This window comes from Betta splendens, chromosome 14 (assembly GCF_900634795.4).
Source record: "Betta splendens chromosome 14, fBetSpl5.4, whole genome shotgun sequence".
Taxonomy (NCBI): domain Eukaryota; kingdom Metazoa; phylum Chordata; class Actinopteri; order Anabantiformes; family Osphronemidae; genus Betta; species Betta splendens.
Window position 1 is genome coordinate 10,816,238 of NC_040894.2, and position 25,490 is coordinate 10,841,727.

Sequence of the window (25,490 nt, forward strand, 5' to 3'; positions counted from 1 at the left end):
TTGGAAAATGAGAACTTTATTACAACACAGAAATACTGTACAACTGATTACTTTCATTTATACAGTTAGTCATGACAGGGGACTGTAGTGGACATGAAACCAAATCCAAGGAGAGTAATTGTCAAAACACACAACATGCTCTTTAACATCCACTTCACATAATACAGAGTAGATCTGAGCATGCCACACTCCTCAAAGAAACATTACTTTGCATATTCATGTACTGTACAAACTTCTATTGCATATTCATGTACTGTACAAAAATGTACAAACTGCTCTGAAGTGGAAGAGGATCCACATGGAGCAGGCTCTGTTCGCTGCAGAGAGAATAATAAAATTACATATAAGAGAAATGCTTCACATCGAGCCACACTTCACCAGGACATATTTCATACCGGGCCCTGAAAAAATAAAAAGGCATGATAAGCACCTGTGTTTCATCTGTGCTAAGGCAACAATGACACGTTCATGCAAAGAGGAAGACGGACAGACCCGCTGGAACAGGAAAAGAGCTGCCATAGCGTTTGCCACTTCGGAAGTTAGCACAACTTCTAGGATTCAACACGCTGTATGATCCATCTGCTGTTGTGTGTGTGTGTGTATTAAAGCGGGCAAAAAGATTCACAACACAAGAGAAGGGTGGATGCATCCAAAGTTTGTTAGTGCAGAGCGCACACCTGGAGAAGACGCCAAACTGAATCTAAACTACCCTCCAGTGAGGCAGAGGTGTTGATATTGGCCTTTACATTTACAATAAATAACCATTTAACACAACCAACTACCTTCCTTTCCACCTATTTAAACTAATGTAGTTATAAAGGCCAGAGGTATCAAAATAATATACAACAGCAATGTAACTGCAGAGAGACGAAACTGAGGAGCTTAGCTGTACCGTGGTTAAAAGTACCCTTAGGACCAGTTCACTCAAACCACACTCATATGCTTTTCATATTGGGGTGAACTTGCCCTTTAAAACCTTCACACAAGCAAGCAATTATAAGAGCTGCAACTGATCATGACAGTACACAGGTAGCCACTGATAACAACACAACAAACGACACAGAATCCATCAATCAATACCCGCATAATTCCCTCAGACCACTGCACGTTCGCTTTCCCATTATTTGCACTGGAATTGGACCGCACGTGATAGAAAAGCGCGTTTCATCTTTAAAAGGAAAGGTCCTAAAGAAGTGGTGTGAGGCGCTGAACCCCTTCGAGGACAGGCTGGAATGTTATGGCATACGACAAGTTCAAACCATCTAAAATAGTTACTTAATTAGATAAAACTCTTAACTGGAAGAACATATATGTGTCAACAACATGTCATGTCAGACTATGGTTATTTATCTTGTTCAAAATAAGTCTTTTGGATATACTATATAGTACATACCTATGAAAATAGATTGTGTAGTGAATTTAAAATGTATAATTCCAGTAACACACAAACATTTTAAAATGGGGGGCAAAGCAAGAAAGTCCAAACAACAACACTTTTACAATCATGAATTTCTCACACACTTGCCAAAAACCAAGAGTTCATATAAAAAGTATCCATCCAGGAAGAGACCCATCCATCGGGTCTCAGGCCCGGTTTGCGGGAGACAGGAGTCAGCAGACACACAAGGCCGCGTTGTGGTGCTGTGGTAGGATGCTGCGCTCCTCGGGGGAGCTCCTCTCTCCCTTTTGTGCACGAGTGTGACGCAGCGGCTCGTTCGGCGCTTCGCTGCGAGGCATCTTCTGGGGGAGACTCTTGCTGGGGGACCGGCCCAGCCGACGCTGGGGGGCGTCGGGGTCGGGGTACGAGGGGTGGCGGCGCCTTTTGGCCGAGGGAGGGGAAAGCTCACAGTCCACTGAGGTCGTCGAGTCTTGCTTTTCAAAAACATTTGCTGAACCGTCAGGAGGAGGCGGGGGAGCCCTTACAGAGTTAGCATCAGGTAAGAGCAGCGAGGTGGCACAGAAAGCTGCTTCACACAGACCGAAGGCCTGCTCCAGAGCAGGGGAGCCTTGGTGGAATGGAGAAGGAGCTTCCACTGCGTCGCGTTGCTGTAAAAAATAGCAAATCCATCATTAATATTAAACAAAGTGGAACATATTGTTGGCATTAAAATGCAATTACTGCACTGACAATAAGCAACAAAACACTAACGACAACACAGAGATGAAAGCCATTACAAATGCACAATGACTAAACTCAGACATAAACAACTTTCAAACAATAGTGGATTAAAATGTGTTTTATACAAATGTAAACAGTTCCTCTGTCTCCAGAAGCAACATAAGAAAGCTAAGAAGCTCTTCTCCAGGTAAATGCTGAACATCACATGTTCATTAACACATGATCACAGCGTTATTATGGCGGTTCAATAATATTACTGCTTCTACTATAAGTAACAATACCACAGTTAAACAGATTAGAGTCACAGAGACCAAAGGAATTGGTTATTTTTTGATCCAATTACTGTATATAAAAAGTGCCATCAAGTTCAATAAGACAAGCCTGGCTGTAAGAGTATTTACGTATTTGCTGGCCATACTTTGACACATTTTTATAACAGCAGTCACCTCGCTACCAATCCAGGCAAGTCCATCCCTCATGTTCTTCTCCATATATCTCATCTTCGTCAAAAAACATGCCATCCTCATGCTCCGTCTGTTGGCCCCGAAAACAAAGAGTGATGTGGTGAACCAGTGGTCCACTGATGTAAACCTCTGGTCTGATCTAGTAGGTTAACAACTCTTAAAGTCTATGGACCATAACAGTTCAACTCTTAAAAATGATAATAACAATGGACTGGACTAGATAAAAGACAATGAGTACAAAACAACAAACACAAAAGCATTAGCATGTTTCCATTGGAGATGTTTATCTGTCACTTTAAAACATTACCAAAGGAGAATACAAATGAAGCTCGTGCACTGACCTTTGGGACCTCGCACGTGTTGTAAGGGGTCCCAGGGAATGGAACATGATCTAGTCCTGTAGCCATGTCTACAACGATTTCATCTCGGTGCATAGGGATGGACGGGCCTCCACGCTCCTGCAGGGCTAAGACGATAACTGTTGTGTTGTCTGCACGGAGCATGCGCTCTTTCCAGAACAGCAGGGCTGTGCATCCCAAGCGGTGGGCACAAGACATTCCTTTAGGTCCCTTGAAGGAAAAGGAAAAGAGAAAAAAAACAAAACAAATGAACACTAGTACAAGCAAAACCTAATAAAATGCTTTCATATGCCTTATTAAAATTCTTGTAGAAAATAAAAGAAAAGCATAACATACCACCATTTTGTCATGGCTATAACACATATTAACAGCATTCTTGGGGGGCATCATATTCCATAGTCCATCGCTGCCGAGGATGATGTAGCGATGGCGTTTTGGGTCAAGGGTCATTACAGTGGTGTCAGGTTCTGGTGAGACCACGAACTCACCGCTGTAGAAATCATAGCTCCAGAGATCACCTGCAACACATATGTGAACCTCACTCATACAAATAATATTAGCGATATCAAAACATCTTTATAAAGAAAAAAGAAAACTACCAAGGGATCGGGCCACAGCCAGGAAGGGGATCTGGTCGATGACTGTACTTCGCCTCACGGGGCCGTTATGGGTCAATCTGGGCCTTTTCCACACAACACGGTTCACTCCAGATTTCTTCATTACACTAAAAGGTACAAGAAAAACACTTCAGTACAATGCAAATGTTTTCAAACCTGGGACAAAATGCACAAACAAACGACTCACCTGCCACCTAGCCGTTCAATACGTTCCTTCTCTTTAGGCAGCTCAGGTTTATGATCTTGTGTTATTTCAAGTGCCTGGAGTGTGATGTCAGACTCATTCTCTTGAACGCCGACCACCACTGCTGAATCGCCAACATGAGCCACGTACATGTGAACTCCACGAATCACGATCACGCTGGCGGTGGTGCCCGACGTACTGGGCAGGCCAGTGATAGTCTTAGGCCATTCAGCTGTAATGGAACAAGATGAATAAAAACAGAAGCAGGAGCAGAAAAATGTTGAAATATTATATAATAATAGAAACTAGTTAGGATAAAACAACCATATAGTTTAAAACACAAGGCCTCGGGGTTAAGAGGCTTACTGACATGACAAGAGAAGCTCTTCTCATAAAAATGTTGTTGACCTACAGTATCATTAAAAAAAGCCGGCCACGTGACACATTAAAAAAAAACACATGTAAACACGGCTCGAGAACAAGGCAGAGGTAAATGGGCACTTTTGCTGCATGATGGCCACATAAGCCTGGTTTACTGGAGTAAATCATGCTTATTTCGGGTAAATTCTCTTCCATTAAGTAGGATTAAATGTCTTTGACCCACATTCCCATAGAACTGCATCTCTGCAGTGTCATGCTGCTTTGGCTCCGTTTTAAGCTTAAGCAGCAGTGCGCGTTACCAGAAAAACTGAAAGGCTGCAGTTTCTAAACTTTCACCTTAGCAGACTCATGCCAGCTCACGCCTTGTGCCGATGAGTGCGAGTTGGGAGGTAAAATGCCAAACACAATGCAACAAAATGCATAAACACACCGCCAGCATCATAAAGACAATCAATAAGACAGATGGTATGAACCTCAGAGCCCTGGTCTCAACATTAAGTCAGTGGGGAGTTAGATGCTCTTTTTAAATAGGTGTAAACCCAATATTTGTTTTGTTTATCCTGTATTTTGCTTGTAACCGTCAGACTTGTTGATTTCTGGTGGCAATTGGTATTTTGAACCGGTTTTTCATGCATTCGTGTGTGTTGCTCCGATGAAAACACAGCACAGTGTGCTCAGCTGGCATCACGTCCGCTGTTAGAGCCTCCCACGCTGATCGTGTGTAACGGGTTGAGCCAGTAACAGCTGCCTCGCGTGACACTTCACCGTGTAAAAGACACTGCGACGATCGATGCAGACATAAAAGCACGAGGGCGAACCGCGCGTGAACCTCGCTTCGCAGACTCACGTAGCTCTTTCCACATTGCGTGGTGACAGGCGATGAAGCCTTTGCGAAGAGCAGCGCACACTTCGCTGTGGTCCTTGGACCAAAACCCACGCTGCCTTTTCAGCAAATCCCACAGATGTTCCCGTGCGAAGTGTGCCGCCTCCCGACCCCCGTGGCCATCGAACACGGCGAAAAACGCCACGGACTTCCGAGTGTCCACTACGTGCTCGGCGACTTTTTCATCCGCCACCGGTGCGCTGTTGTTTCCACTCTCCTCGTTGGATAAACTCTCAGTCCACATTACTGAAGCCGGACCGGACTCGTCGGCTGCGCTGTGATCGTTCGTTTCATTGTCGATCTGTCTGGAAGGTTGACTTTCCGCTTTTCCCTGTCCTCCATGTCTTTGCGACTTTGGATAATCTTCGGCTGTAGACGACGTCGGCTCGTACTCGATTCTTATCTCGACAACATCCTCCATGTATTTTCTTCCTCCTTGCTCTGAAAATGCACTCATGCGAAATATTATCGCCTCGTCCATAATTGTGAACGCCTAATAGTAGCTGTAGCCTGTAAGCTAAATATTTGAACCGATTTTGCCGCGACTGTGTGTCGGAAAGGTTCCTTCCTTTTTGTTTATCTTCTTCGAGACGCCCCGTCCTACGTCATGACGTCACGTTTCGCCACCTATCAACTTCACGGCTACGCACTGCGCGCTTGACTTGCATGCTGCCTTTAAAGTCACCCAGAACATAGGAATGTAGATTAACCATTCACATTACGCGCACATATACAGTATATTGCAGTAGAATTGCTGCAAACAATATGGCCGCCATAAATAACTAAAATAACTGAGGTAAAAAAGCTAACTCAAAGCGGAACTGAGCTAAATCGGACTAATTGGGTATGGATGCTTGTTTCTTTCTCTAGTTCTCTACTCTTTGGTATCTGTTTAAAAGCGTAAGCACATAATGTTATTTTCAAAGTTTGATAAATCTATTACTTAGTTTACAGAAGAAGAAGCAGAATAAGAAGAAGAAGAAGAAGAAGAAGAAGAAGAAAAAGAAGAAGAAAACGTAAACAGATTTGACTTGATAATACAGAGCATTGTCTAAAGTGTCACTTTACACTAACTGGTGGATTTGAATAATGTGTTAATATTATTCTTAACACCCGTTGTTTTCATTTAACGTATAGCGTAGCATTATATGTCAAGCAGGGATGCTTTTTCCTGCCAGAAAGTCAACTTGCCACATTGAGGGAATTTCACAATATACCAGAGGACCCCAAAGGGGAACATTAATCCATCAGTCTGTGAGTTGAAGATGAAGTTCAGCTCAGATACAGTATGCAGAGAGACAAAGATCCTGAGCATTACAAGTAAGTAAAAAAAACACATGCATAAATAAAACAGTAGTTTTGGGGTTAGCTAGTGCTACTGTTACAACCTAAGATAGCATAAAACCTAAGATACCATAACATTACTACTTTTTTTACTACTGTTATATACTACAGTACCTCACTATTATATGTGAAGCAAATCGCCATTTTCGCACATTAAATGAAAAAGTAATAATTACAATAGGAATAGTTTTCAATAAGATTTGTAGAGGTAGGTTGTATAAAGCAATTTCACAACAGAAACGACAAGAAATGATGCGTTTGGGATTTAATAGTACACCTTGAGCGTTTTTTCATGAGCTACACTATGTAATGCTACACGATGCCAGGTGGAGGCAGTGTTAGTCCAGTCCATTTTAGTTTGAACTGTTCCTCCCAATTCTCAGATATGTGACATATCTACATATCTTACAGTATCTACAAAAGTAACATGATGGCAGCACAGAGTTTAAATTCTAGATGTGTATATTTTATATTCTATCATTAACCGATTTCAAGTTTATTGATGCCTTTCTGAAATCTAAATGTTATCATTGTGATCCAACATAATCAAACATGCGTGCCTCTTTGCTCCTACCCAGCTACTCGTTTGCCCTTCCCTGGATTTCTGTTCCTGAAGGGAAGAGCTTTACATGTCTTTCCCCTACGTGTGAGCGAGAGAGAAAAAAAGAAATCTAGAGAGTAGAGAGCGCGAGTGAGGATTCACATGTTTAAGTAGAGAAATTTCCCACATTAGGCTTTCCCTCAACGTTTCCATTCCTTTATCCCTTAATACCTGAGACTCTGACCTTGGCTTTAACCCCAAAGAATCCATGTTTAATCTTTCTTTCTTTCTTTCTTTCTTTCTTTCTTTCTTTCTTTCTTTCTTTCTTTCTTTCTTTCTTTCTTTCTGTCTGTCTGTCTGTCTGTCTGTCTGTCTGTCTGTCTGTCTGTCTGTCTGTCTGTCTTTCTTTCTTTCTTTCTTTCTTTCTTTCTTTCTTTCTTTCTTTCTTTCTTTCTTTCTTTCCTTCTTTCCTTCTTTCTTTCTTTCTTTCTTTCTTTCTTTCTTTCTTTCTTTCTTTCTTTCTTTTCAATTCTCATGTCCTTTAATAATCCAGCCCTCTGAGGGGTCCTGTCTGCACACAGGCCACCATTACAGATGAAGAGGCAAAGTGATTTCCATGTAAATGGTGTCAGAATGTCATTTTCAAGAGAAGCCGCTGAGAAAATGAATTCCTGAAGACGACAGAGATTACCAATAGGCAGTGACACCTGAATTGCATTCCCCACGTAGTTCTTGTATAATGTTCCATCCACAAAACCAGCTTTGTTTGGCTTCCTGACTGTGTAGATGCTGATGTGTCACTCAGTCCAATCATAGAAGGGAAAGTAGAAGGGACTCAAATATTACCATATAAATGTGTGGGAATTTGACCTCTCATCACGATTTTATATGTGGAAATCACAGATAAGCTTCATAAGAGTAAGTTGAGTGAGTTGAGTTGTTTTATTTTGAAAAAAATCACTCATCTGTGTAGTGATTAGTGATTAATTGGTGACTCATGTAAATAAATTCAAATTTAGACTCAGTAGACCTTTAGAACTGGTTATTAGCCTATGATGCTATATCAACGTATTGTTATTGTATTGCTGTGATTAACTTGGTATAAAAAGATTAAGACACTTCCTGCATCCTGCAAAAAAAAATAAATAAATAAATTATATATATATATATATATATATATATATATATATATATATATATATATATATATATATATATATATATATATATATATATATATATATATATATATATATATATATATAATTTTTTTTTTTTTTTGCAGGATGCAAATATATATATATATTTCTGTATGATTGCCTGTCACACATGTTCTGTCTCATTCAAGCATCAAACCACAGGTGACTGACCATTTAAGCCCCATTTTTTCCTAGAGTAGCCCGCGTTTCCTTTTGAGGTCATTATCTGTCCAATGTCACACTCCGTCCAATGACACACACGTCTGCTCCTGTCAGCATGATAGATGACCAAGATATTGACTTGAGGTTAATTCAAAACCGCACTGCTGAGTTAGATGAAGAACCTTGATAAGAGCAGTGTTGATAAGAATGTGGCTGAAAAGAAAATTGTTTCGGGTCACATGTCCCGATGCACCTCTATAGCAACAACAGACTACAGCTATAACATACTGTATGACTATCAATCCAGCACAGTGTTCACTTTAAGGGATTTAGAAATGCTTTCTCTGACATATGTTTGCTTCTACAGTGTGCACTGTTGCACAGGTATTGCATTAAGCCCTATGAATAGCCTCAGTTATAATTATTGTCACAGACTAAATAGAATGTGGATGGAGCAAATGTAACAGGGATGACTGACAAAGCACACGTGCATTATCTGCTGAGTCCAGCGTGCTGCGGTGCATGGTAGACTGAACTGAGTAAATAGCTGCTGAGCAATGTTGCAGATCAATTCTTCTTTTGTATCCCATGTCATTACACTGAAGATGCATTCATCAGCCATTGTCCACATTGTTTTCAATAAAATAAAATAAGAACCAATTATCATAAAAATGATTCATTTGCTGTGAACATGGCAGGAAAAAGCTAAGCCAAAGCCAAAAGCTAAGCAGTAAATTTGTGAATTGTGTTTTGCTGCCTACTGGTCACTGTACGGTATGCATTTGATTAAAAACAAGCAGAAACAAAAATAAATGGGAGAAGCTATTTGAATTTGTGAAGGACAGACAGGCGGCAGATTTTCCTGCAGGTACAGTACATAAGTGTAGACTCAGTGGGAAACAACAACACAGCAGGACTCTCTGATTCTCTGTCCAGTGCTGCAGGTTACTGACTTACTATATATACAGTATACTGTAACTCCAAATTGTATAAAACTGTGTTTGTCAAACTAATAAATAATGAAGTAAATAGCATAATGACAGGATGACGCTATTACAAACACGATTAGAGACATTGGAAGTCTTCACATAATTTGTATTCATGGTGAACTGTACTTGAACACATGGTTGCATGAAATGAATTATAAGTATTTAGAGTGATCCTGAACACGTACTGTATGTGGTATCTGTGATGAGACAACAAGGGGACAATAAGAAAAGTGTTTCTCTAGAATGTAGAGTGTTACTCTATTGTTTAAAATCAGCAGTTTGTAACGTCTTTAAGTGTGTGAGTTCAGTAAACTGGCTGAGTGCAGCCTTAGGACCCTGAGGATATTGGACCTGGGTTGCTGCAGAGGTAGGTTTGTGATTTGTATGCGCTCCATCTGATAGCGTCTCCTGGATCACAGATGGATTATTTAGGCTTTCCTTCAGCATAGGCTTCTTCTTTTGAATCTTTCCTCCTATTTTTCACAGCTCTACAACATACAGTATCCCCCCTCCTCTTCTTTTTCTACTGCTGGATACTCGGACGCCTGAAACACACACCGGTGGAGATTTGCTCTATCAGAGAAAATAGGACGATAATGCTGGAAAAATAGCCTAAAGGGGTAAGTTCTGAACTTTTACTCATTCATTTTTGTGAGGTTTGGATAGTAATTTCACCAATGTGACTTAAAAAAAAGGGTGGACTCATTTTCTTTACCCTTGCTTCATAGAGCAGAGACTGTCCATACTGTAGGTGTACAAAGTTATCCATAGCTTAAACTATTCAAACTGTATTAGAGTAATGCAAATGTATGTTAAAATGTAATATATATAATCTTTTCATAGTTCTATATACTGTAAACTATAAATGTTCTGTAAAGTCAGTAATTTGGCTTTTTTCTCTGTTGTAGTTCCCATTTTCCTGGGTTTTGATTTTGAAAGTCTTTCCGTGTCTTTAAGAGTTTACGCTATGTACAGTACATGCTCATAAAAGTATTGTTAGAATTTCAATCAGGTCAATCTAAATCTGCTTGATTCAAATTACATTAATGCCACTGCTAATGGTGTCCTTCCCTGACTTACTGTAAATGGACAAATAAAGAGAAAGCCGAAAGTTCTGGCAGTAAGTGGTAATAAAGTACAGTATGATGAGCCTCCTCCACTGCAGGTGCACTTAATGAAAAATCTAGTCAAGTTGCGTCAAATCGGTATTTCGTCCATTCGCTATTGGATCGTGTGTGGATCCTTTATACAGGGCTTCAGGGGTTTTTCTGCAATAAGGAAAGACCAGTTTGCTGCAGTAGCTCATCAGCATTTTTGTCTTTTCCTCAGATCATTTCAAATGTTTATACTGTGCCTTCAGCAACATATGTTTCACCATTATTTGCAGATAAAACTCATTCAAACATAATACAAGCTGGCAGGAGAGATGTTGCTGGTCTGGGGCTAAAGGTCACGTTTCCTTGACAGCCGATCCTTGTGGAATCATCAGCTACTCAAGGCTGGGCTAGTTATCCTCCCCTTTAATGCCTGCTCAGTCAACTGTGACTTGTCACTTTGAGTCCCTGTACTTTTAATATGCTCTGCTCCGATAGCTGCCTTCATTCAGCTGCAGTGACGAAAGCCCGGATTTATCTCCATGCCAGGAACTTTTGGGTCCTGAACGATGAGACGGCCTCGTACGATGCCCAAGCAGGTGCTGCATGGCTTTGGTGTGATTGGCCGTTATATACTGTTTGCAGGTGTTTGTAGGTACATGAAGCATGTCTGTCTCCACATACTGTCCACGGGGGCGTGTATTTGGACTTCAGTACTTCCTGGATGTGCTCCTCCTGCTTCCACTCAGCTTCTAGTCCTGTAATACAAATGCTGCTTTGCCATAACCCAGAACCCCAATGTGCACATGTGTATAGATCTATGCACATCACACATGGTGTCTTCCCCTGTATGCGCTAAACACATGACAGAAGCTAAAATATGTGTCAGCTAACATTAATTGCTAGCTGCTTTAAACGGGGTGCGCTTGGTGTAGCAAACTGCACCAGTATGTGTATTTCTCTCTAGGATCACATTGTATTGTGTCACTCAGCACACATACTGTACTGTAAATAACAATAAGGTGCGTGGATGGGAGGCTTGGAGGTTTGTGCGGGGTTAAGGCAGAATCAGAGTCTGTTCACGCTCCAGTGCTTTCCACACAATGCGATGAGCTGTGCACCGCGCTACGTGGAGAGCTCCTGCTCTGTCTTACTGACAACATGTTAGATGGTAATCTGTGATTATTCGGCAGTAGAGGCAGGAAGAGGAGAAAAGCGGGAATCAACAGCAGCCCCATCTGCTTTGATCTGCGGACCCTCTCCTTGAGCTCAGAGTCGGTGGGAGTGGAGTCTTCACATTAAACTAATAGGACAGCGGGATGAGCCCAAAGAGAGTCTGACACTGTAAACAGAGATGCACTGAAGCCACAGACTGCACGCTGGTGACACGCAGCTCAGTCTGATGCCTTCATTGCCTTTTTATCTCAGCCTTTAGATTTACACACGCGAGCACAACATTGTTTCATTTGCATTATCAGCACATTATTCATATGCTTTGAGTATGGATTTCTGTTTCATTCATTCATTTCCTCCCAACGGCACGTTCTTAAATTACATCTTGGATTTATTATGTGATTTCCCTTTGATGCCACCTACTGCCGTGCTTCTTTTTGTTGTTCCCAGCAGATAAAACTAAACAATGCTTTGTTATTACTTCCACCCACATTTAATATTCATCCCTCCACATAATGCAATCTTCCTCTGCACATGATGTTAGTAATATATCCATTGGAATATCTTTTCACTTTGGTTGCAGCAGATGTCAGCATGAATGTTTGTACTACTGAATGTTATATTGTTCTATTAGCAGCTGTGGAGCGTACGTGTACATTGCAGGTTATTTCACTCACCAGTCACTGCAGAACAGTGTAGAGGCTATTTACTGTTTACTCACACTTCCGTTCACAAACAAATATTAACCCGATACAGAGGGAAAAACAATACGACCCTGCAGTATCACCGAATGTCTTATTATTCCTTCTTACACAAGATTGCTTCACTATGATGTCATTCAATTAATAACGGTGCTAATCTGGTAGATTAGTGTTAGCATGCCATGCATGCTGGGAAGGTTTGTATACATCATTGTATACAAAACTATACTGTACAGTACAAAATTATTTCCTAATACATCTGGTTAATCTTTAGATGTTGTAAGAAGGTTTCTCCATTTTTGACCTTTTACAAAAATTCAGAGGATAGAAAATTCAACATTTTTATTCTCTATGCACCATCTTCGCGCCATCAGTGTAATGATTGGACAAGCAAAATAAAACATTGTATGTGGCTGTCAGAGCAAAAGAATAGCTCACATATACTTTTTAATCGTACTTTACATTTTCAAACCACATCAGAGACTAAACCTAGACCTAGACTAAACCCTGAGACACCTACCTGCTGTATTCACAGTACAATCACTTCTTTTGCTCAAGATCTGGCATATTACTGCATTGGCTGCTGGGTGCGTTTCTAAGAACAATTAAAGTGCCGCGTGGAGCCGACGGCTGCAAAGCGCCAAGCGCGGCAGGGATCTGGCTGTCCATCAGACAGTCAGGATTGATTGCAGAGCTGTTTGTGCCACAGATGGCTGATCAGTAGAGCTGACTTCCCTCTCCTCTCGCCTGGCACTGTCACCGTGTCTCATCACCATTTCCACACGAGAGCAACGGCGTGTTCTTTACGCTGCGTGTGCATGCAAAGGCATGCATTCGTATCGGGGGCTCAGGCTGGAAGGTGCAGCAGGTAACTGTGAACATGCTCAGATGTTGTTTGACTTGGGTTATGCATGAGCTCATGAAATTTAGATGGGGCACAAAGCACACACTCTCCCAGTTTACACAAAGCACATAGAGAGCATGTGTAAGGCGTTGTGTAAAAGCTCACTCGTGTGTTGGGATGCAGTTGGAAAAGCAACAGTGAAGCAATAGTAGGCTCTATTCCCTTGCTATGTGTGGATTGGATCAGACTGAAACAAACAGACTCAGAGTTTGGCAGAGTGCTGGGTGGGTTTCAGAGAAAGGTCCATCTGTCTGCCTCTCCTCTTTATAGTGGAATTTCACACAGGAACTTGATTGTTAGCGAGGGAGACAGGGTTTCATTTCAGAGTCTGCTCAGGGTGAAGCATTTTATAAAACTGAGGGATGATCATAATAGTACTAAGGTTTTCTTATAATGCCACGACAGCAAATTTACACACTTTCATCAAGATTCATTAACTGTCAATAAATTATAGCAAAATACATTCTAGCAATGTTTTTATTTCCTGCAGCACGCCTCAGGTTCACTTCACATGCTTCAACTCCTCTCTCTCTCTCCCCCAGGTTGATGAGAACCTTTCAGACACCATGGGGGCCATGAAATCGCCCATCTCGCTCCTTCTCGTCAGCCTGCTGTGTGTCAGCCAGCTGCAGCCCATGGCCATTTCATCAGGTGGGCATTTCTACAGTGGAGCAGAAAAAGGATGAACAAATAGAAACAGATTTGACAAACCCAGGTCACATCAGCATCCTGCAGGTGCAGCCATGGTTCCCTCTTGTGGCCGAAATGCTTAAGACAGAAGTCAGGTTGTGGTTTTTAATTTAAAGTATACTGCATACAGTACATAACAGAGGGCAGGGGATGTTATAGTGTGTCAGCCCTATGATGGACTAGCAGTCCGTCCAAAATACATTTACCTTATACTGTAAAAAGCTGCATTATTTGTTTTTTAGTGTATATTGTGATCCTCTTGGCTTAAATCTAGTGATGTGCATTAGTGCCCACTAGTGGTTAACCTGACAACAATAGAAATCACAGCTAACCCCTGAGCCGGCGTCTGAGACCTTCATCCTCTTAAGTTAAGGGTTTGACATATTCAATTTCACTTCAATTGAATTAGCGGCTCCTCTTTTTAGTTTCATCACCATAGATAAATGTTGCCTCAGCTTAACTTCCACAACTTATCTGTTTTGTAGAATAGTAGGACTTGACTGCCACTATAAATACATTTAACACAATTTAAATGCTGGGATATTCTCGTTCACTTTTTTTATGTTAAATGTTGGACTAATTGTCCATGTTTTTGCTGCATTAACACAGACACAGATAAACACAGAGGGAACCAGGAGGTCATCACCCAATCAACAGAATCTGCAGCCGAACAGAACAATGGCTTCGGATACAAAGGTACAGTTCTGTCTCATTCATTCTGAACCTGTTCACTTCTGTCTGGATTGTATCTCGGGGAAAGAAACCTCAGCAGTCAGTAGAGTGGTGCTTCAGATTGTGCTGAATCTGTGTTTGTCCTCCCGATGTTGAACCTAATTCCCAGGAAGAGGACTAAGTTTCCTTTTGCTGACAAAGACTCTAATACCACTTAATGCCAGTTCAGCAGCTGTAGTCCTCAAGTGCTGCGTCCTGAGCCAACACAGTTCAATGGTCTTTCTCTGTGCTTTGACAGTTTATGGTGAGAAATTTGACATGGGACAGGAAAAAAGCCAAATGTTCGAGCATTCCTCTCTCCTCGGAGCCTATACCAGTTTGAAAACAACACTTGGCATTCATTTAAGTTAAAACAAAGAGGAGATTAGTTCCAGGAGTCTGTTTTTTAATTTGGATTTCTCCTGGCTTCATCCTGATGCAGTTTATACGCTCCTTGATCTGTCAGTTTCCTCTCCAATGATAAGAAACCGCTTCTCTCCATACATCTAATCTTCGCGTCCAAGCAGGAAAATCAAATTGACAGCGGGACTGTGAGAAGCCGAAAGAATGCCCACGTCTAAACGCCTAATAAGACCGTCTGGGTGGCAGCCAGTTCGCCTGTTTGTTGGAGGATGAGACGAGCAGGAGCGCGGCTGTCTCTCATTTTCCTTCGGCGTTTTCTATGACCCTCGGCAACTGTAGTGATGCGCGGTGAGACGCGCTGACAAACAGGGGAAGATGAAAACAAGTGGAGGGAAATGAAAAGGCCCAAAGAGCTGTCACATATAACAGGAAAGTGGGATCGTGCAGAACCGGCTTAGAAAATAAAAGCTGGGGGAAACGGGCAGAGAAGGAAAACCACTAATGGCAGTGGAGTTTTACAGTAAATACACTGCTATCCATTAATATCACGCCTCCTAAAGAAACATCATTACTAGTCACGTTTTAATATGTTTTCACGGGCAAAGCTGTGGCTAATAGAGAACTATCACACTCTAGAGCCTTCAAATTGCTCACATGTTCTTAAATAGCTTTTGGATTTGGATAAGTGGTATTTGGTGATACTTTTCCTCTGGCTCAGAACCAACTGGATCTCTGATTTGGAGCGAGAGAAATAAATAAAAATAGGTCTCGCCGCTTGGCACCGTCTCCTTGAAATCCCATGTTGCCATGCAGACACATATGTCTTTGAGTCCATTTTTCACCATCTGTTCCTGCAAATATTGGTGTTAGTGATGCTTTGGATTATGGCCAGTGGTGAAATGCACAATAGAATTCGCACATTCCATTCAGCTCTGTGCGCTGCACCTGTTGTTGTCGCGAGGCCCCCGCGGCTGAACTCGTTACTTCTTCTCCACAATTGCAGTAAGTTGGTTTATTAATTCACTGAAATTACAGAAATTGAGCAGTTATAAGATGGCAAACACTATACTGACTTCCACAGCGGTGTAGTTCTTTGCATTTCAGGCCACTAGAGAACCAGGGAGCCAAAAAATTTACTTAAAAGAAATGGAAAACGTGAACAGAGTCTCTGTTGGGAAAGGTATATACAACGTGTGTGCATCAAGGAGTTAAAGCTGAATTGGGTGATGGCTGACGACATAGAGGGATGAAAGAGTGGAAGGTGTTCCTAAAAGCAGGAGCAGAGCGTGTTTTCAGAAAAGCACACATCCCTGCGGCGAGGCTGCAATTTGCCGTATTTTACTGGTTGTTTACCAAGTGTGACAGCCCGACTTAGAGAGACGACTGCAGCAGAGCCACCAGTGGTCGGCAATGGACAATTAAAGGATTTGAGGTGACACGGTTGGAAAAACTGAACACATAAACGTTGTTAGTCTAAATATGACTTTGTTTAAAAACATGATTATTTTTCTGCTTCTACTTTTGGTCTGACACATGGAGGATTATAAGTGTAAACGTTTTATTTTATGAAGCATCTTGGAATGTTTTAGGACACAGCATGGACTCTCCTGTTTAGTATTCTGAATATAAACACAGTAATGTAGGATATAAACACACAAAGTTATAGAGGAAAGAATTTGACAATTTCTACCAACAGAGGATCTGTTGGTAGAAATTGTCAAATTTCTGTTATAACGCGAATCGCCTTAACACCAGACTGTGCTTCAGATCCGCCGCCAGCAGAGGGCGCGCTGACCTGCTCTGACAACGCTGAAGCCTTTGCTGAGCTTCTACCAGACAAATTAATATTAACTTTAAAACAGATTATCCGACTCTTTGTCACATAAAAAATGTATTTAATTAAGTTGACAAGATATGTGATTATTGCGTCCCTCGGTTTAATATGTGGACGCACAGTAATGTTGGGCGGGCTAATTCATATCTAATAGTGTCATTTAATTTCCCAGAGGTCACAGGGAGAAAACCTGATCGATCGTTGTCATGGAAAAGAGAAACACAATGCTGCTGTTGCTCTGCCTGGATAAAATCACGTTTTACTAGCTCATTAAAAATGCAACATTCTTCATACCTACGTGCTATGAAGTCATATTACGCCACTTTTACCAGTACAGTATAAATATGTAAAATCTAAATATTTTTTTTGGGGGGGGGGCTGCGTTTTTTAAAGGCTCTCACATCTGATGTAACGGCTGATGGATTCACAGTCTTCCCACGTTGCTGCCACTCATTATTTTAGAAGCTGCGTGTCACTTGGCCTCTCGTGCTGGATCATAAACTTATTACAGGCACGTTTCCGAGTTTGCAGCAGTGGTTAGTATGTTTTTTTGTTCTTCTAGCATTTACTGGACAGTTGCAGTCTAGCTGGAGCGCGTGGTGTGCGCGTATTGGCGTGCGGTTAAATGGTGCCTGACTCGCAGGAATCTCGCGCGCGCACCAGAAAAGCCTGAGTGGGTCGGAAAACCAAAGTAGCGCCGCGCGCAGAGACGCGTGGCGCCTCGTCCAACCAGCGGCGGTCCCACGGAGCCGGGGTACACGAGGGGGGGAAACTACACGTTTAACCAGAAAAGTGAGTGAGCTCGCGCTCGCGTTCGCCGGATTCCTGCTCTTTATCGCGCCTCTCCGACGCTCGCGCCGCAGCGGGACCAGCAGCGACTCCGGGGACCGATGCGCTGCGCGAAGTTCTCCGCATTTGGAAGTGTGGGAGCCCGGGCACCGGAGCGCGGAGCGGCCACGAGGTGCGGAGAGGACTCACTTTCCGGCTGATCGTTGACCCGCAGCGACGCAGTGTGACGTGAAACTTTTGATTAGCGCAGATTTTCGCTCTTCCATCTGGGGAGCGTTGCGGAGTTGAGGAACTCTCCTCCACCCTGACCCCCATCGCCCGCTCTGCTGGAGAAGTTGAGGATCAGAGGAATTAGACAACAGACCTTCTAACTGGATTTACACAGATGCCCTCCAATGATGCCTGCTTACTGGACATGGATTTACTGTCTACTGACACTTCTGCACGTCGGTTCAGGTACGAATTGCTTCAGTGACGGCGCATGTACAGTAGCAACGCTGCACGTGCGCACAGAGAAGGAGTCGTTCAAGTTCTCGGAACAAAGGGAGCATGAGTGGAGTTGAGAATTCTGCTGAGTTTGACCTGATCCACTCACCTTTTTTTTCAGAGTACAGTGAGTGGTTGTGGCACCGAAAGTGATGTGTGTGTCTGCATCACAGCATCTCACACGCATCTCCTCTCACACCTGTGCAAATGAATGGCCGTGAGCGATAGCGTCCGGAGAGCCCGCTGTTCCCTGCATCTGATAAAACCGCGGCCACGTTCAAGTGCGCGTGATCAGTCAGGGGAGAACAGTTCATCATCAGGGTTCATCATCCTCATCCTCATTAGGTGTCGTCCATACATCACATCAGGTTATTAAGGGCCAGGAGCGCGGCTCGATACCCTGACGGGTTTATTGTTCTGTCAAATGGATTCAGTGATAATTCAGTTCCTGTTCTCAGTGTGGAAACCTCAGCCAACGCTAATGCGGTCTAACAGTCCCCATCATTTCACCTTCACGAGGGTCATAATGTTCAGATTTTCATTAAACTGCGTTGGCCTTTGAAGATGCTGCATTAGACAAAGAGGCTTCTGTTATTTAGCCTCAGCGATAAAATGGGTGGACGAAATGTTAGAAAACCTCATTCAGCTGGTGTAGTCACATATCCTGTTCCGTAGCCTTAACAACTGTGTGCAGCCACACCCAGCCAGACGGAGCAGCATAGGCATCCTCCACCTACTTCCAGCCACTATGCAGTCATGTTCACCGTGCAAAGCAGGTGTCAGGAAGGTCAGCAGTGACCACAGAGCAGGACAATGGGGGTGGAAACTTTAAAATACCATACGTAACTCACTGTTTTCTTAGATGTGACATCATGCTTCATAAAAGGACTGTACAGACTGTGCTGCTTCGTAATATTCTGGTCACTTAAAAGCAGGGAAACGCGTCCACACACCAGAGGAAAAACACTAATTTTCCAATTTGTACTCCTCAAATTTCCAAAGTGGAAAAACTTGGTCAAGGGCATTCACGAATTATTAGTCTGCTCTAGGTCAGGTTTCTAATCTCATCATATCATACAAAACTAAAATTAAGATGTTGTAAATACAAGGAATAAATGTATGGGGGGTTCTAACCACTGACTGCTGGCTGAGGACTGAATGACCCGACACTGCAACCGGAATGATGTGACTGGGAGGAGTTGATGAATGGATGATGCCGTGGCCCCGTTTGAACCCACTCACCCTCGTGCGTCGGCCACATAGTTATCCCACCACTGCAGGGATTTCGGGCGGCGCGGTGCGGTGCCGTAGCGGTTAGCAGAACCGGGGTTTGATTCCTGGGTTCCAGGTGCGTGTCCTCCTCGTGTCTGCGTGGGCGTCCTCCCACTGTCCAACGACACCAGGGCAGGTCGAGTGGAGGATTGTAAATTGGCCACAGATGAGAGTGGGTGCTTGTCTGAGTCTGTATGTGATGGACCGTGACACCGTGTGATGTGTCATGTGATGAGTGAGAGAGTGAAGGGATTTTTGGAACATGGGAACATGTGGGTGAGTTCATGTTTTCACACTCTCCTTCCCCTTCATACATACAATGCCCTTCCCATGTATTTTCCCTAGACTAGAGCATGTTCAATTATAAACTGCGAGCTGTGTTGTTGGGTGACTTCATTGTAGAGTTTAATTTTTGCATAATAAACCTGACAGAGGTAATTGGATGATGCATAATAACCTAAATGATGGCCGTGACATGGCTTTGTCCCTTCCATCCCACAGACTCTAATTATGCGTCCCCAGAGTGGCGCTGTGGCTCGGCTCGCCGTTCTACCTGCTTTGTTTGATGGTCCGTGAACATAGTCTGAAAAAGGAACCAAGGGGAAATAAAAGAAAGGCCTCCGCTGTAATTCTTTATCACACTGGCCTCACGACTGCACTTTCACAGACTACAGCATCTTGTTAATATCTCCATACGTGCGCCATCTAATAACTAGGCTAATTACTCTGGCAACGGGTGACCTCCGTCCTGCGGGGGTCGTTTGACATTAATGGACTCTCCTTCGTTTGTGTGTGATGGACTCGGACACCAGTAGGACACAGTCTGCTGCGGGAGTTAGTTCAGTTGGGTCAAAGTTCACGCGTACTTACTCATGCGGCGTTAGCGGCCGACACCTGAGGCTGCGAGAGGTCGCCCGCTGTCACAGGAAGCTGGACTCTAAGTAATAGCGGCTTGTTTGGAGGACTCTGGCCCTCTGTGAATCCCTGTAGTCGGTGTGGCCGTGACAGTGACGAACTGAGTCTCTTTACTAATGAGGACTTGTTCGCTATGGATCATGGGGCTGATAGGACATCTCTGTATGCTGACAGGATTCCTTTGTCTGCCGAATAAAATTGCCAGATTTCTTCTGTTCTTTAGAAATAGGGTGACTAATAAACATCCCTGGAAACCAGACCATTATAATGCTTCATGTTTAATGTGCACTGGCAGAGTTTCCAGGTTTTCATTTAATTCATGACTCTCGCCAGTTCTTGGCATCTGCACCTCTGCATTTGAGACTTTTTCTGTACATATATGCACGTTGCATTGCATACAGAGTTGCATGAAAGAAGTGGTAATGAATGAACATTGCTCGACACGTGTGATTCTGAGAGCAGCATTACCTGAAGCCCTTCCCATCAAGAGCTGTTGAGGTAGAAGAGCTGAGACTGTAGCTGTCGCCGACTCAAACCCCTGCAGACGTCGCTGCGATTGTTTGGTTCTGACTGCATGTGCATAAATGCATATGTAATGGTGTTAGCGTAAGCTTGTTCCTAATGTGCGCGTTCGGATTGTTTGCTGAAAGCTGTGATTCATAATTGCTTCCCTTGTTTACTCTCTGTCTTGCTGCGGTGCTTGTGAGGCTGAGCTTGGTTTCCAACCCTGGGGAAGGGAAGCCGAGAGTTTCAACCATTGCCTGTGGGCCTACACACACACACACACACACACACACACACACACACACACACACACACACACACACACACACACACACACACACACACACACACACACACACACAACTTATAATTTTGAGAAGTATCGATTACTGTCTGCCATCCCAACAAAGGTTGAAGATCGCTGCCTGAAGGATCCTCTTACCCTCCTACTATTTAAACCTTTTCAACTCATCCATAAAAGAGAATTACAGCCTCGTTCCTTTATTCCATCAACAGTTTTCATTCGCTGCTTCAAGCCCTATTACTGAGAAAAACAATATCAGTCACTATATTTAATCTTTTGAAAACATGTTTAAAGCTGTCAGGAGATCATGGTGCACCGCGGGCCAGCGCTCCTTCTGAGCACATCCACAGCTTTGTGGTTTCCTTCTGGTTCGTTTGTGCCTCGCTGGCCTTCGTTTCCTGTTCTGAGGTCAGTGTCCAGTTATGGTTGTGTGCTGAGCCACTTTGGATAATTACCTCTGTGAGCAAACGTGCTCTTGAGGTATAAAGACACACCTGGATGTTGTGGTTAGCATGCACATCCACGCTATGATGGTCAAGACACTCGAGAGCGCTAATTGTTTGTTCTGCAGAAACCGTGTGTCTGATGTACCTGCACAACCCTTTCTGTGTCTCTTTGTGTGAGCACAGCCCGAAGTGCTGTGGTGGTTGCAGTTGTTTCAGAGTAAGGCTTTTTTTTCCCACAGGGATTTGGCTTTGAGTTTGACAGTAAATTGAGGCAATGGATATATTGAAAGGACAGCTTCAAAGGTCATGGTAATGGTATGAAATCAGAGATGCTCTCTGAGGTTACCTCTTTGTGAATCATCCTCTTTACAGTCGTGCAGCTAACAGTCAGTAGTATCAATATGTTTTATCAGTAGGTTTTACACAAAGAGAGAATATGTAAAATGTAGATGTATGTAGATGCACGTCGGCCGTGGGTATTAAACCTAAATCTATGATAAAAGAATAGTCAATTGTGATCTTTCACTAGTGCACATTATCCTTCTGCCATTTCCTCAATCCTTCTCATCTTTCTCCTTCATTCGTCTCCTGTCTCTTCCCGTCATTACTGGCAGAGTTCAAAGCCCTCTATGTGAAGACTGCAGCATAAAGAACTGTTTTCCCACCAGAGCGTCTCTCACTGAAGAGCCCCAAACATGCATAAATTGCTTTAATTAGCAGATCTATTATTAACTAGTATCTGAAATGCTGTAGGACAAGATTCACGGATAAGCGGGACCGAAGCTGATGGTTTGGATGGTTTTTGTTCAAGGCTGTAATAAGACAGAAGTGTTGCACTATTAGATAATTAGCTGATAACAGTAATTTCACTTCTGCGACCACCATTTACACACTCATGCCCATGTTAAAGAATATTATTCAATATATGTAGCTTGTCATTGCTTCACATACAGTACATCAGACGCTCTTTGCAATAAAACAATCTGAAACTTACTGACATTTAAATGAAAATATCAAACCTTGACATATTCAAAGTGCACTGGAAGTTGAATTCAGAGATTATTGGTGAGATAGACTTTGAGGACATTTTCCGTACCTGTTTTTTTTTTTATGAAAAAGTCTTCTTATTGAGATGGATTTGGTGATATCCCGAGCATTTCTCATAAAGCTCTATTTTCTCTCACTCTGGCGTGAAGGCAGATGATAACCAGCCTGTCAGCTTCTCACATCTAGACTTTGGCTTCTAGGGTTTGATTTGAATTAATATAAATACAGCATTGGGCTGGTTTAATTTCATAATATTTGCTTTAAATATTAAATTTGCTTTTAAACGCCTTGATCTTAACCAAACTCAGTCCTATCGCATCCCACCGAGCCTTCATTTAATGATGAGGAGGGCAGGCAGGGCGGACAAGAGGACCAATATGGGTGCGATGCCCTTAGGACTGACCGTGTATTACAGGGAGCCGACCTCGCTAACGTTACCTTCATTAACCAAATATTGGTGCTGGAATACAGCCTCTCAAAGCATCTCAAGTATTTTGATTCAGGCTCATTAGCCAGTGAGCGATTCCAATGGTGCATGCTATGAATAAAGATTTATTCAAAGGAGGAGTTCAGCCAACACCTTTAGTTTGTGCAGCGCATCAAATTTAAACTTAGTATGTAAGATTTGTTAAAAAAATATATATATATTTTTTGTGCAGGATTTTGATATAGTTGAGATCAATCATGTACTAATACAAGTAGCAGTATCTAACATCCAACCACTGTTATAATAACCCATCAGCTTCACTGAATATATTTGATCTACATTATCACCTTTTTATTACTTTTCTTTCTTGCTACTTTTGATGTCTTGGTGATTCGATTAGAATATTTCTATTTTAGCCCCCTCAGTCATCATCATCATAACCATCTTTGCCAAACTTTTGAATTTGTGTAAATAAGACTGAACTTTAGAATTTCAGCAAGATTAAAAAAGAATGTGTCTTGGATCTCGGCTGCACTTTCCTGCGTTTCATTCTCTCTCCCGCTGTGTCGGGTTACAGTGTAGCCGAAGGGGTTCTTTTGGAAGTCGATATAACTAGGGGCAGCGTGGTAGTTGGATAGCCAGTAATGTCATATTGTATTTGAAAAAAAAGAGAGCCTTCGAATAATGAGGAGGCGTGAAGCGTGGACAGAGATAGTTTCAAGGTGTAAGGAAAAAGGAAGCGATGTGACATCTGCAGACGTCGGTGTCAGTGTTTTGAAATGCAGTAATTAAGTTGTGCTCAGAATCTCTGTGTTCGTACGCAGAGATTAAAGGAAACTTCAGACAGTCATTATTCTCTCTCCTTCGCCTGCTACTGAGCAAATCTAAGCTTTACTGCTCCTTTCAGGCAGCAGCTTTATTGGAACACATACATTTGGTATCGAGCGTTGACTTCAGGGTTTCAACCCTGTTTTCTTCCAAACAGTTAGTTTATAGCAATTGATTTCATTCGGCTTCAACCACCAATAGTTTGCAATTTTATTTGATCTCCAACAGATTTCCACAACATATCCGCAGTTTATTAGAAAATGTTTTTGTCTTGTTACTCATTAAAGCATTATGTGATTAGAGCCATAGCCTAAATGGAAAACAGGGAAACAAGTTGCAAAAGCGGCGATTTAACCGTTTGCCTCACATCAACAACCCGCGTGTGCCAGATTTTGTGATCAACAGCAAATGGGGCAAACGGAGCCAAATAAAAAGCTGTTCACACAGATAAACTCTGCAACCCCGGCCAGATGAGCTGTTTTAATCACCTTCAGAATATTTGCTGGAAACGCCTTTGAAAAGTAAGCTTTTAAATTTTCATTTGCAAACTTGAGTAAAGAGTAACATAATGAGTAGTTCTGGAAGCTACAGACCCTTAATATAGTTTGAAAATTTAGAGCATGCTTCTCTTTCTGCACAAGGTGGATCAAATAAGTCAAATGCATTTATTTTAGGATTCACAGGACTGGTTACTAATTTTATTTCGTATCTCTGTAGTCGTCTCAGCCAGAAGAGAACTAACAGGAAGACGCCTTGTCTTATAGAAATCGCAACACTTATAGTAACAATGTGGCAGCAGCAGCAGCTGTGTTTTGATAAGATGCGGCTTCGGCTCCTTCGGATGACTGATGCCAGTGTGTGTGACATCGATGTGTGTCTCTATGAAAAAAGAGACTCCGACTGCTTCCTGGAGAGAGCAGGAGGCAGAGAAAGAGAGATTTGTACATGCATTTGTAAAAAAAAAAAAAATCCGTATCCTGCATAAAATCTCTGTGCACAGATGTCCCCCAGAAGCACACAGTGAAACAGGTGGCGCATAGCTCAGATAACTGGACATCAGTGTACCAAGCGAGTGTGATGGGCTTCGCAATCTGCATTTTAAATCAGCACCGCAGAGCAAACCTGCAGTTTATTTGAACATTTGCGAAATTCATATTCACTGCCTGCCTGTTGATCGGTTCTGTTAATTAGGGAGTTGTACAGAAGCTGTTATCTTTGGATGGAGCCTAAGGTAAGACAGAGGTTGATGACTTCAGCCTGAGCTGAGTTAATTATCCGTATCATTCCTTTTATAGAAACTGGTCATATTTTAAATAGCATATATTAAATGTAACACACCTAGAACCTTTTCTCCATTCACCTGCCACGCTGTGCTTGTGGAATAGTCAACTAACTCCATAATGGCATCCAGTGTGAGCGCAGACCTAATACATCCAGGGTTGTGGCTATTTATTCCAGTGATCTAGTAATCACGAGTTAGAACAAGTTCGGGCCTGACCGAGTTACAGTATGTAGGTCTGTTGTGTTCTAAATGTGTGTGCATGCAGAAATAAGAGTTCAGGTCTGTCTCAGGGCTCTGGGTTTGAAGGCTCCATCCCATCACAGCGTCAGTTCACGTCTGGGTTGCCTCTACCAGGGACTCCATTAGGACCAATATGCATTTATTCAGTTAGTTTAGCAAAGATGCTTTAAATGAAAGTTTCATGAGTTACAAGGCTCAGGGGAGATGAGGCAAACCAGATAAACTATAGCTAGTCGAG

The 25,490-nt window shown here is 42.6% G+C and overlaps 2 protein-coding genes across 2 annotated transcripts in view; one reads left to right on the forward strand and one right to left on the reverse strand.

The window, feature by feature from the left end:
• LOC114869961 (protein phosphatase 1D-like) lies at nt 1-5,633 on the reverse strand. Its single transcript, XM_029174520.3, has 6 exons — nt 4,972-5,633; nt 3,747-3,975; nt 3,542-3,666; nt 3,279-3,460; nt 2,925-3,152; nt 1-2,046 (listed from the first exon to the last, which is right to left on the reverse strand). The coding sequence occupies exons 1-6, from the start codon at nt 5,486-5,488 to the stop codon at nt 1,612-1,614; spliced, it is 1,716 nt and encodes a 571-aa protein (XP_029030353.1). The 5' UTR covers nt 5,489-5,633; the 3' UTR covers nt 1-1,611.
• A 5,275-nt stretch (nt 5,634-10,908) lies between these two features.
• The window catches only part of LOC114869959 (roundabout homolog 1-like), a 59,283-nt gene continuing 44,701 nt past the window's right edge, over nt 10,909-25,490 (forward strand). The window contains exons 1-3 of the mRNA XM_029174516.2: nt 10,909-10,935; nt 13,657-13,765; nt 14,414-14,500. Coding sequence (XP_029030349.2) covers nt 10,924-10,935; nt 13,657-13,765; nt 14,414-14,500 — 208 coding nt within the window. The 5' untranslated portion in view covers nt 10,909-10,923. The remainder of the gene's footprint in view (nt 10,936-13,656; nt 13,766-14,413; nt 14,501-25,490) is intronic.

What these genes read in the sequence shown, in the direction of transcription:
- LOC114869961 (XM_029174520.3), bottom strand. Translation starts at nt 5,488, where the DNA reads ATGGACGAGGCGATAATATTTCGCATGAGTGCATTTTCAGAGCAAGGA. An exon ending in CGCAATGTGGAAAGAGCTAC is followed by an intron (nt 3,976 to 4,971) that starts GTGAGTCTGCGA and finishes GTTCCATTACAG; the next exon opens with CTGAATGGCCTAAGACTATC. An exon ending in ACACGTGCGAGGTCCCAAAG is followed by an intron (nt 2,047 to 2,924) that starts GTCAGTGCACGA and finishes TATTTTTTACAG; the next exon opens with CAACGCGACGCAGTGGAAGC.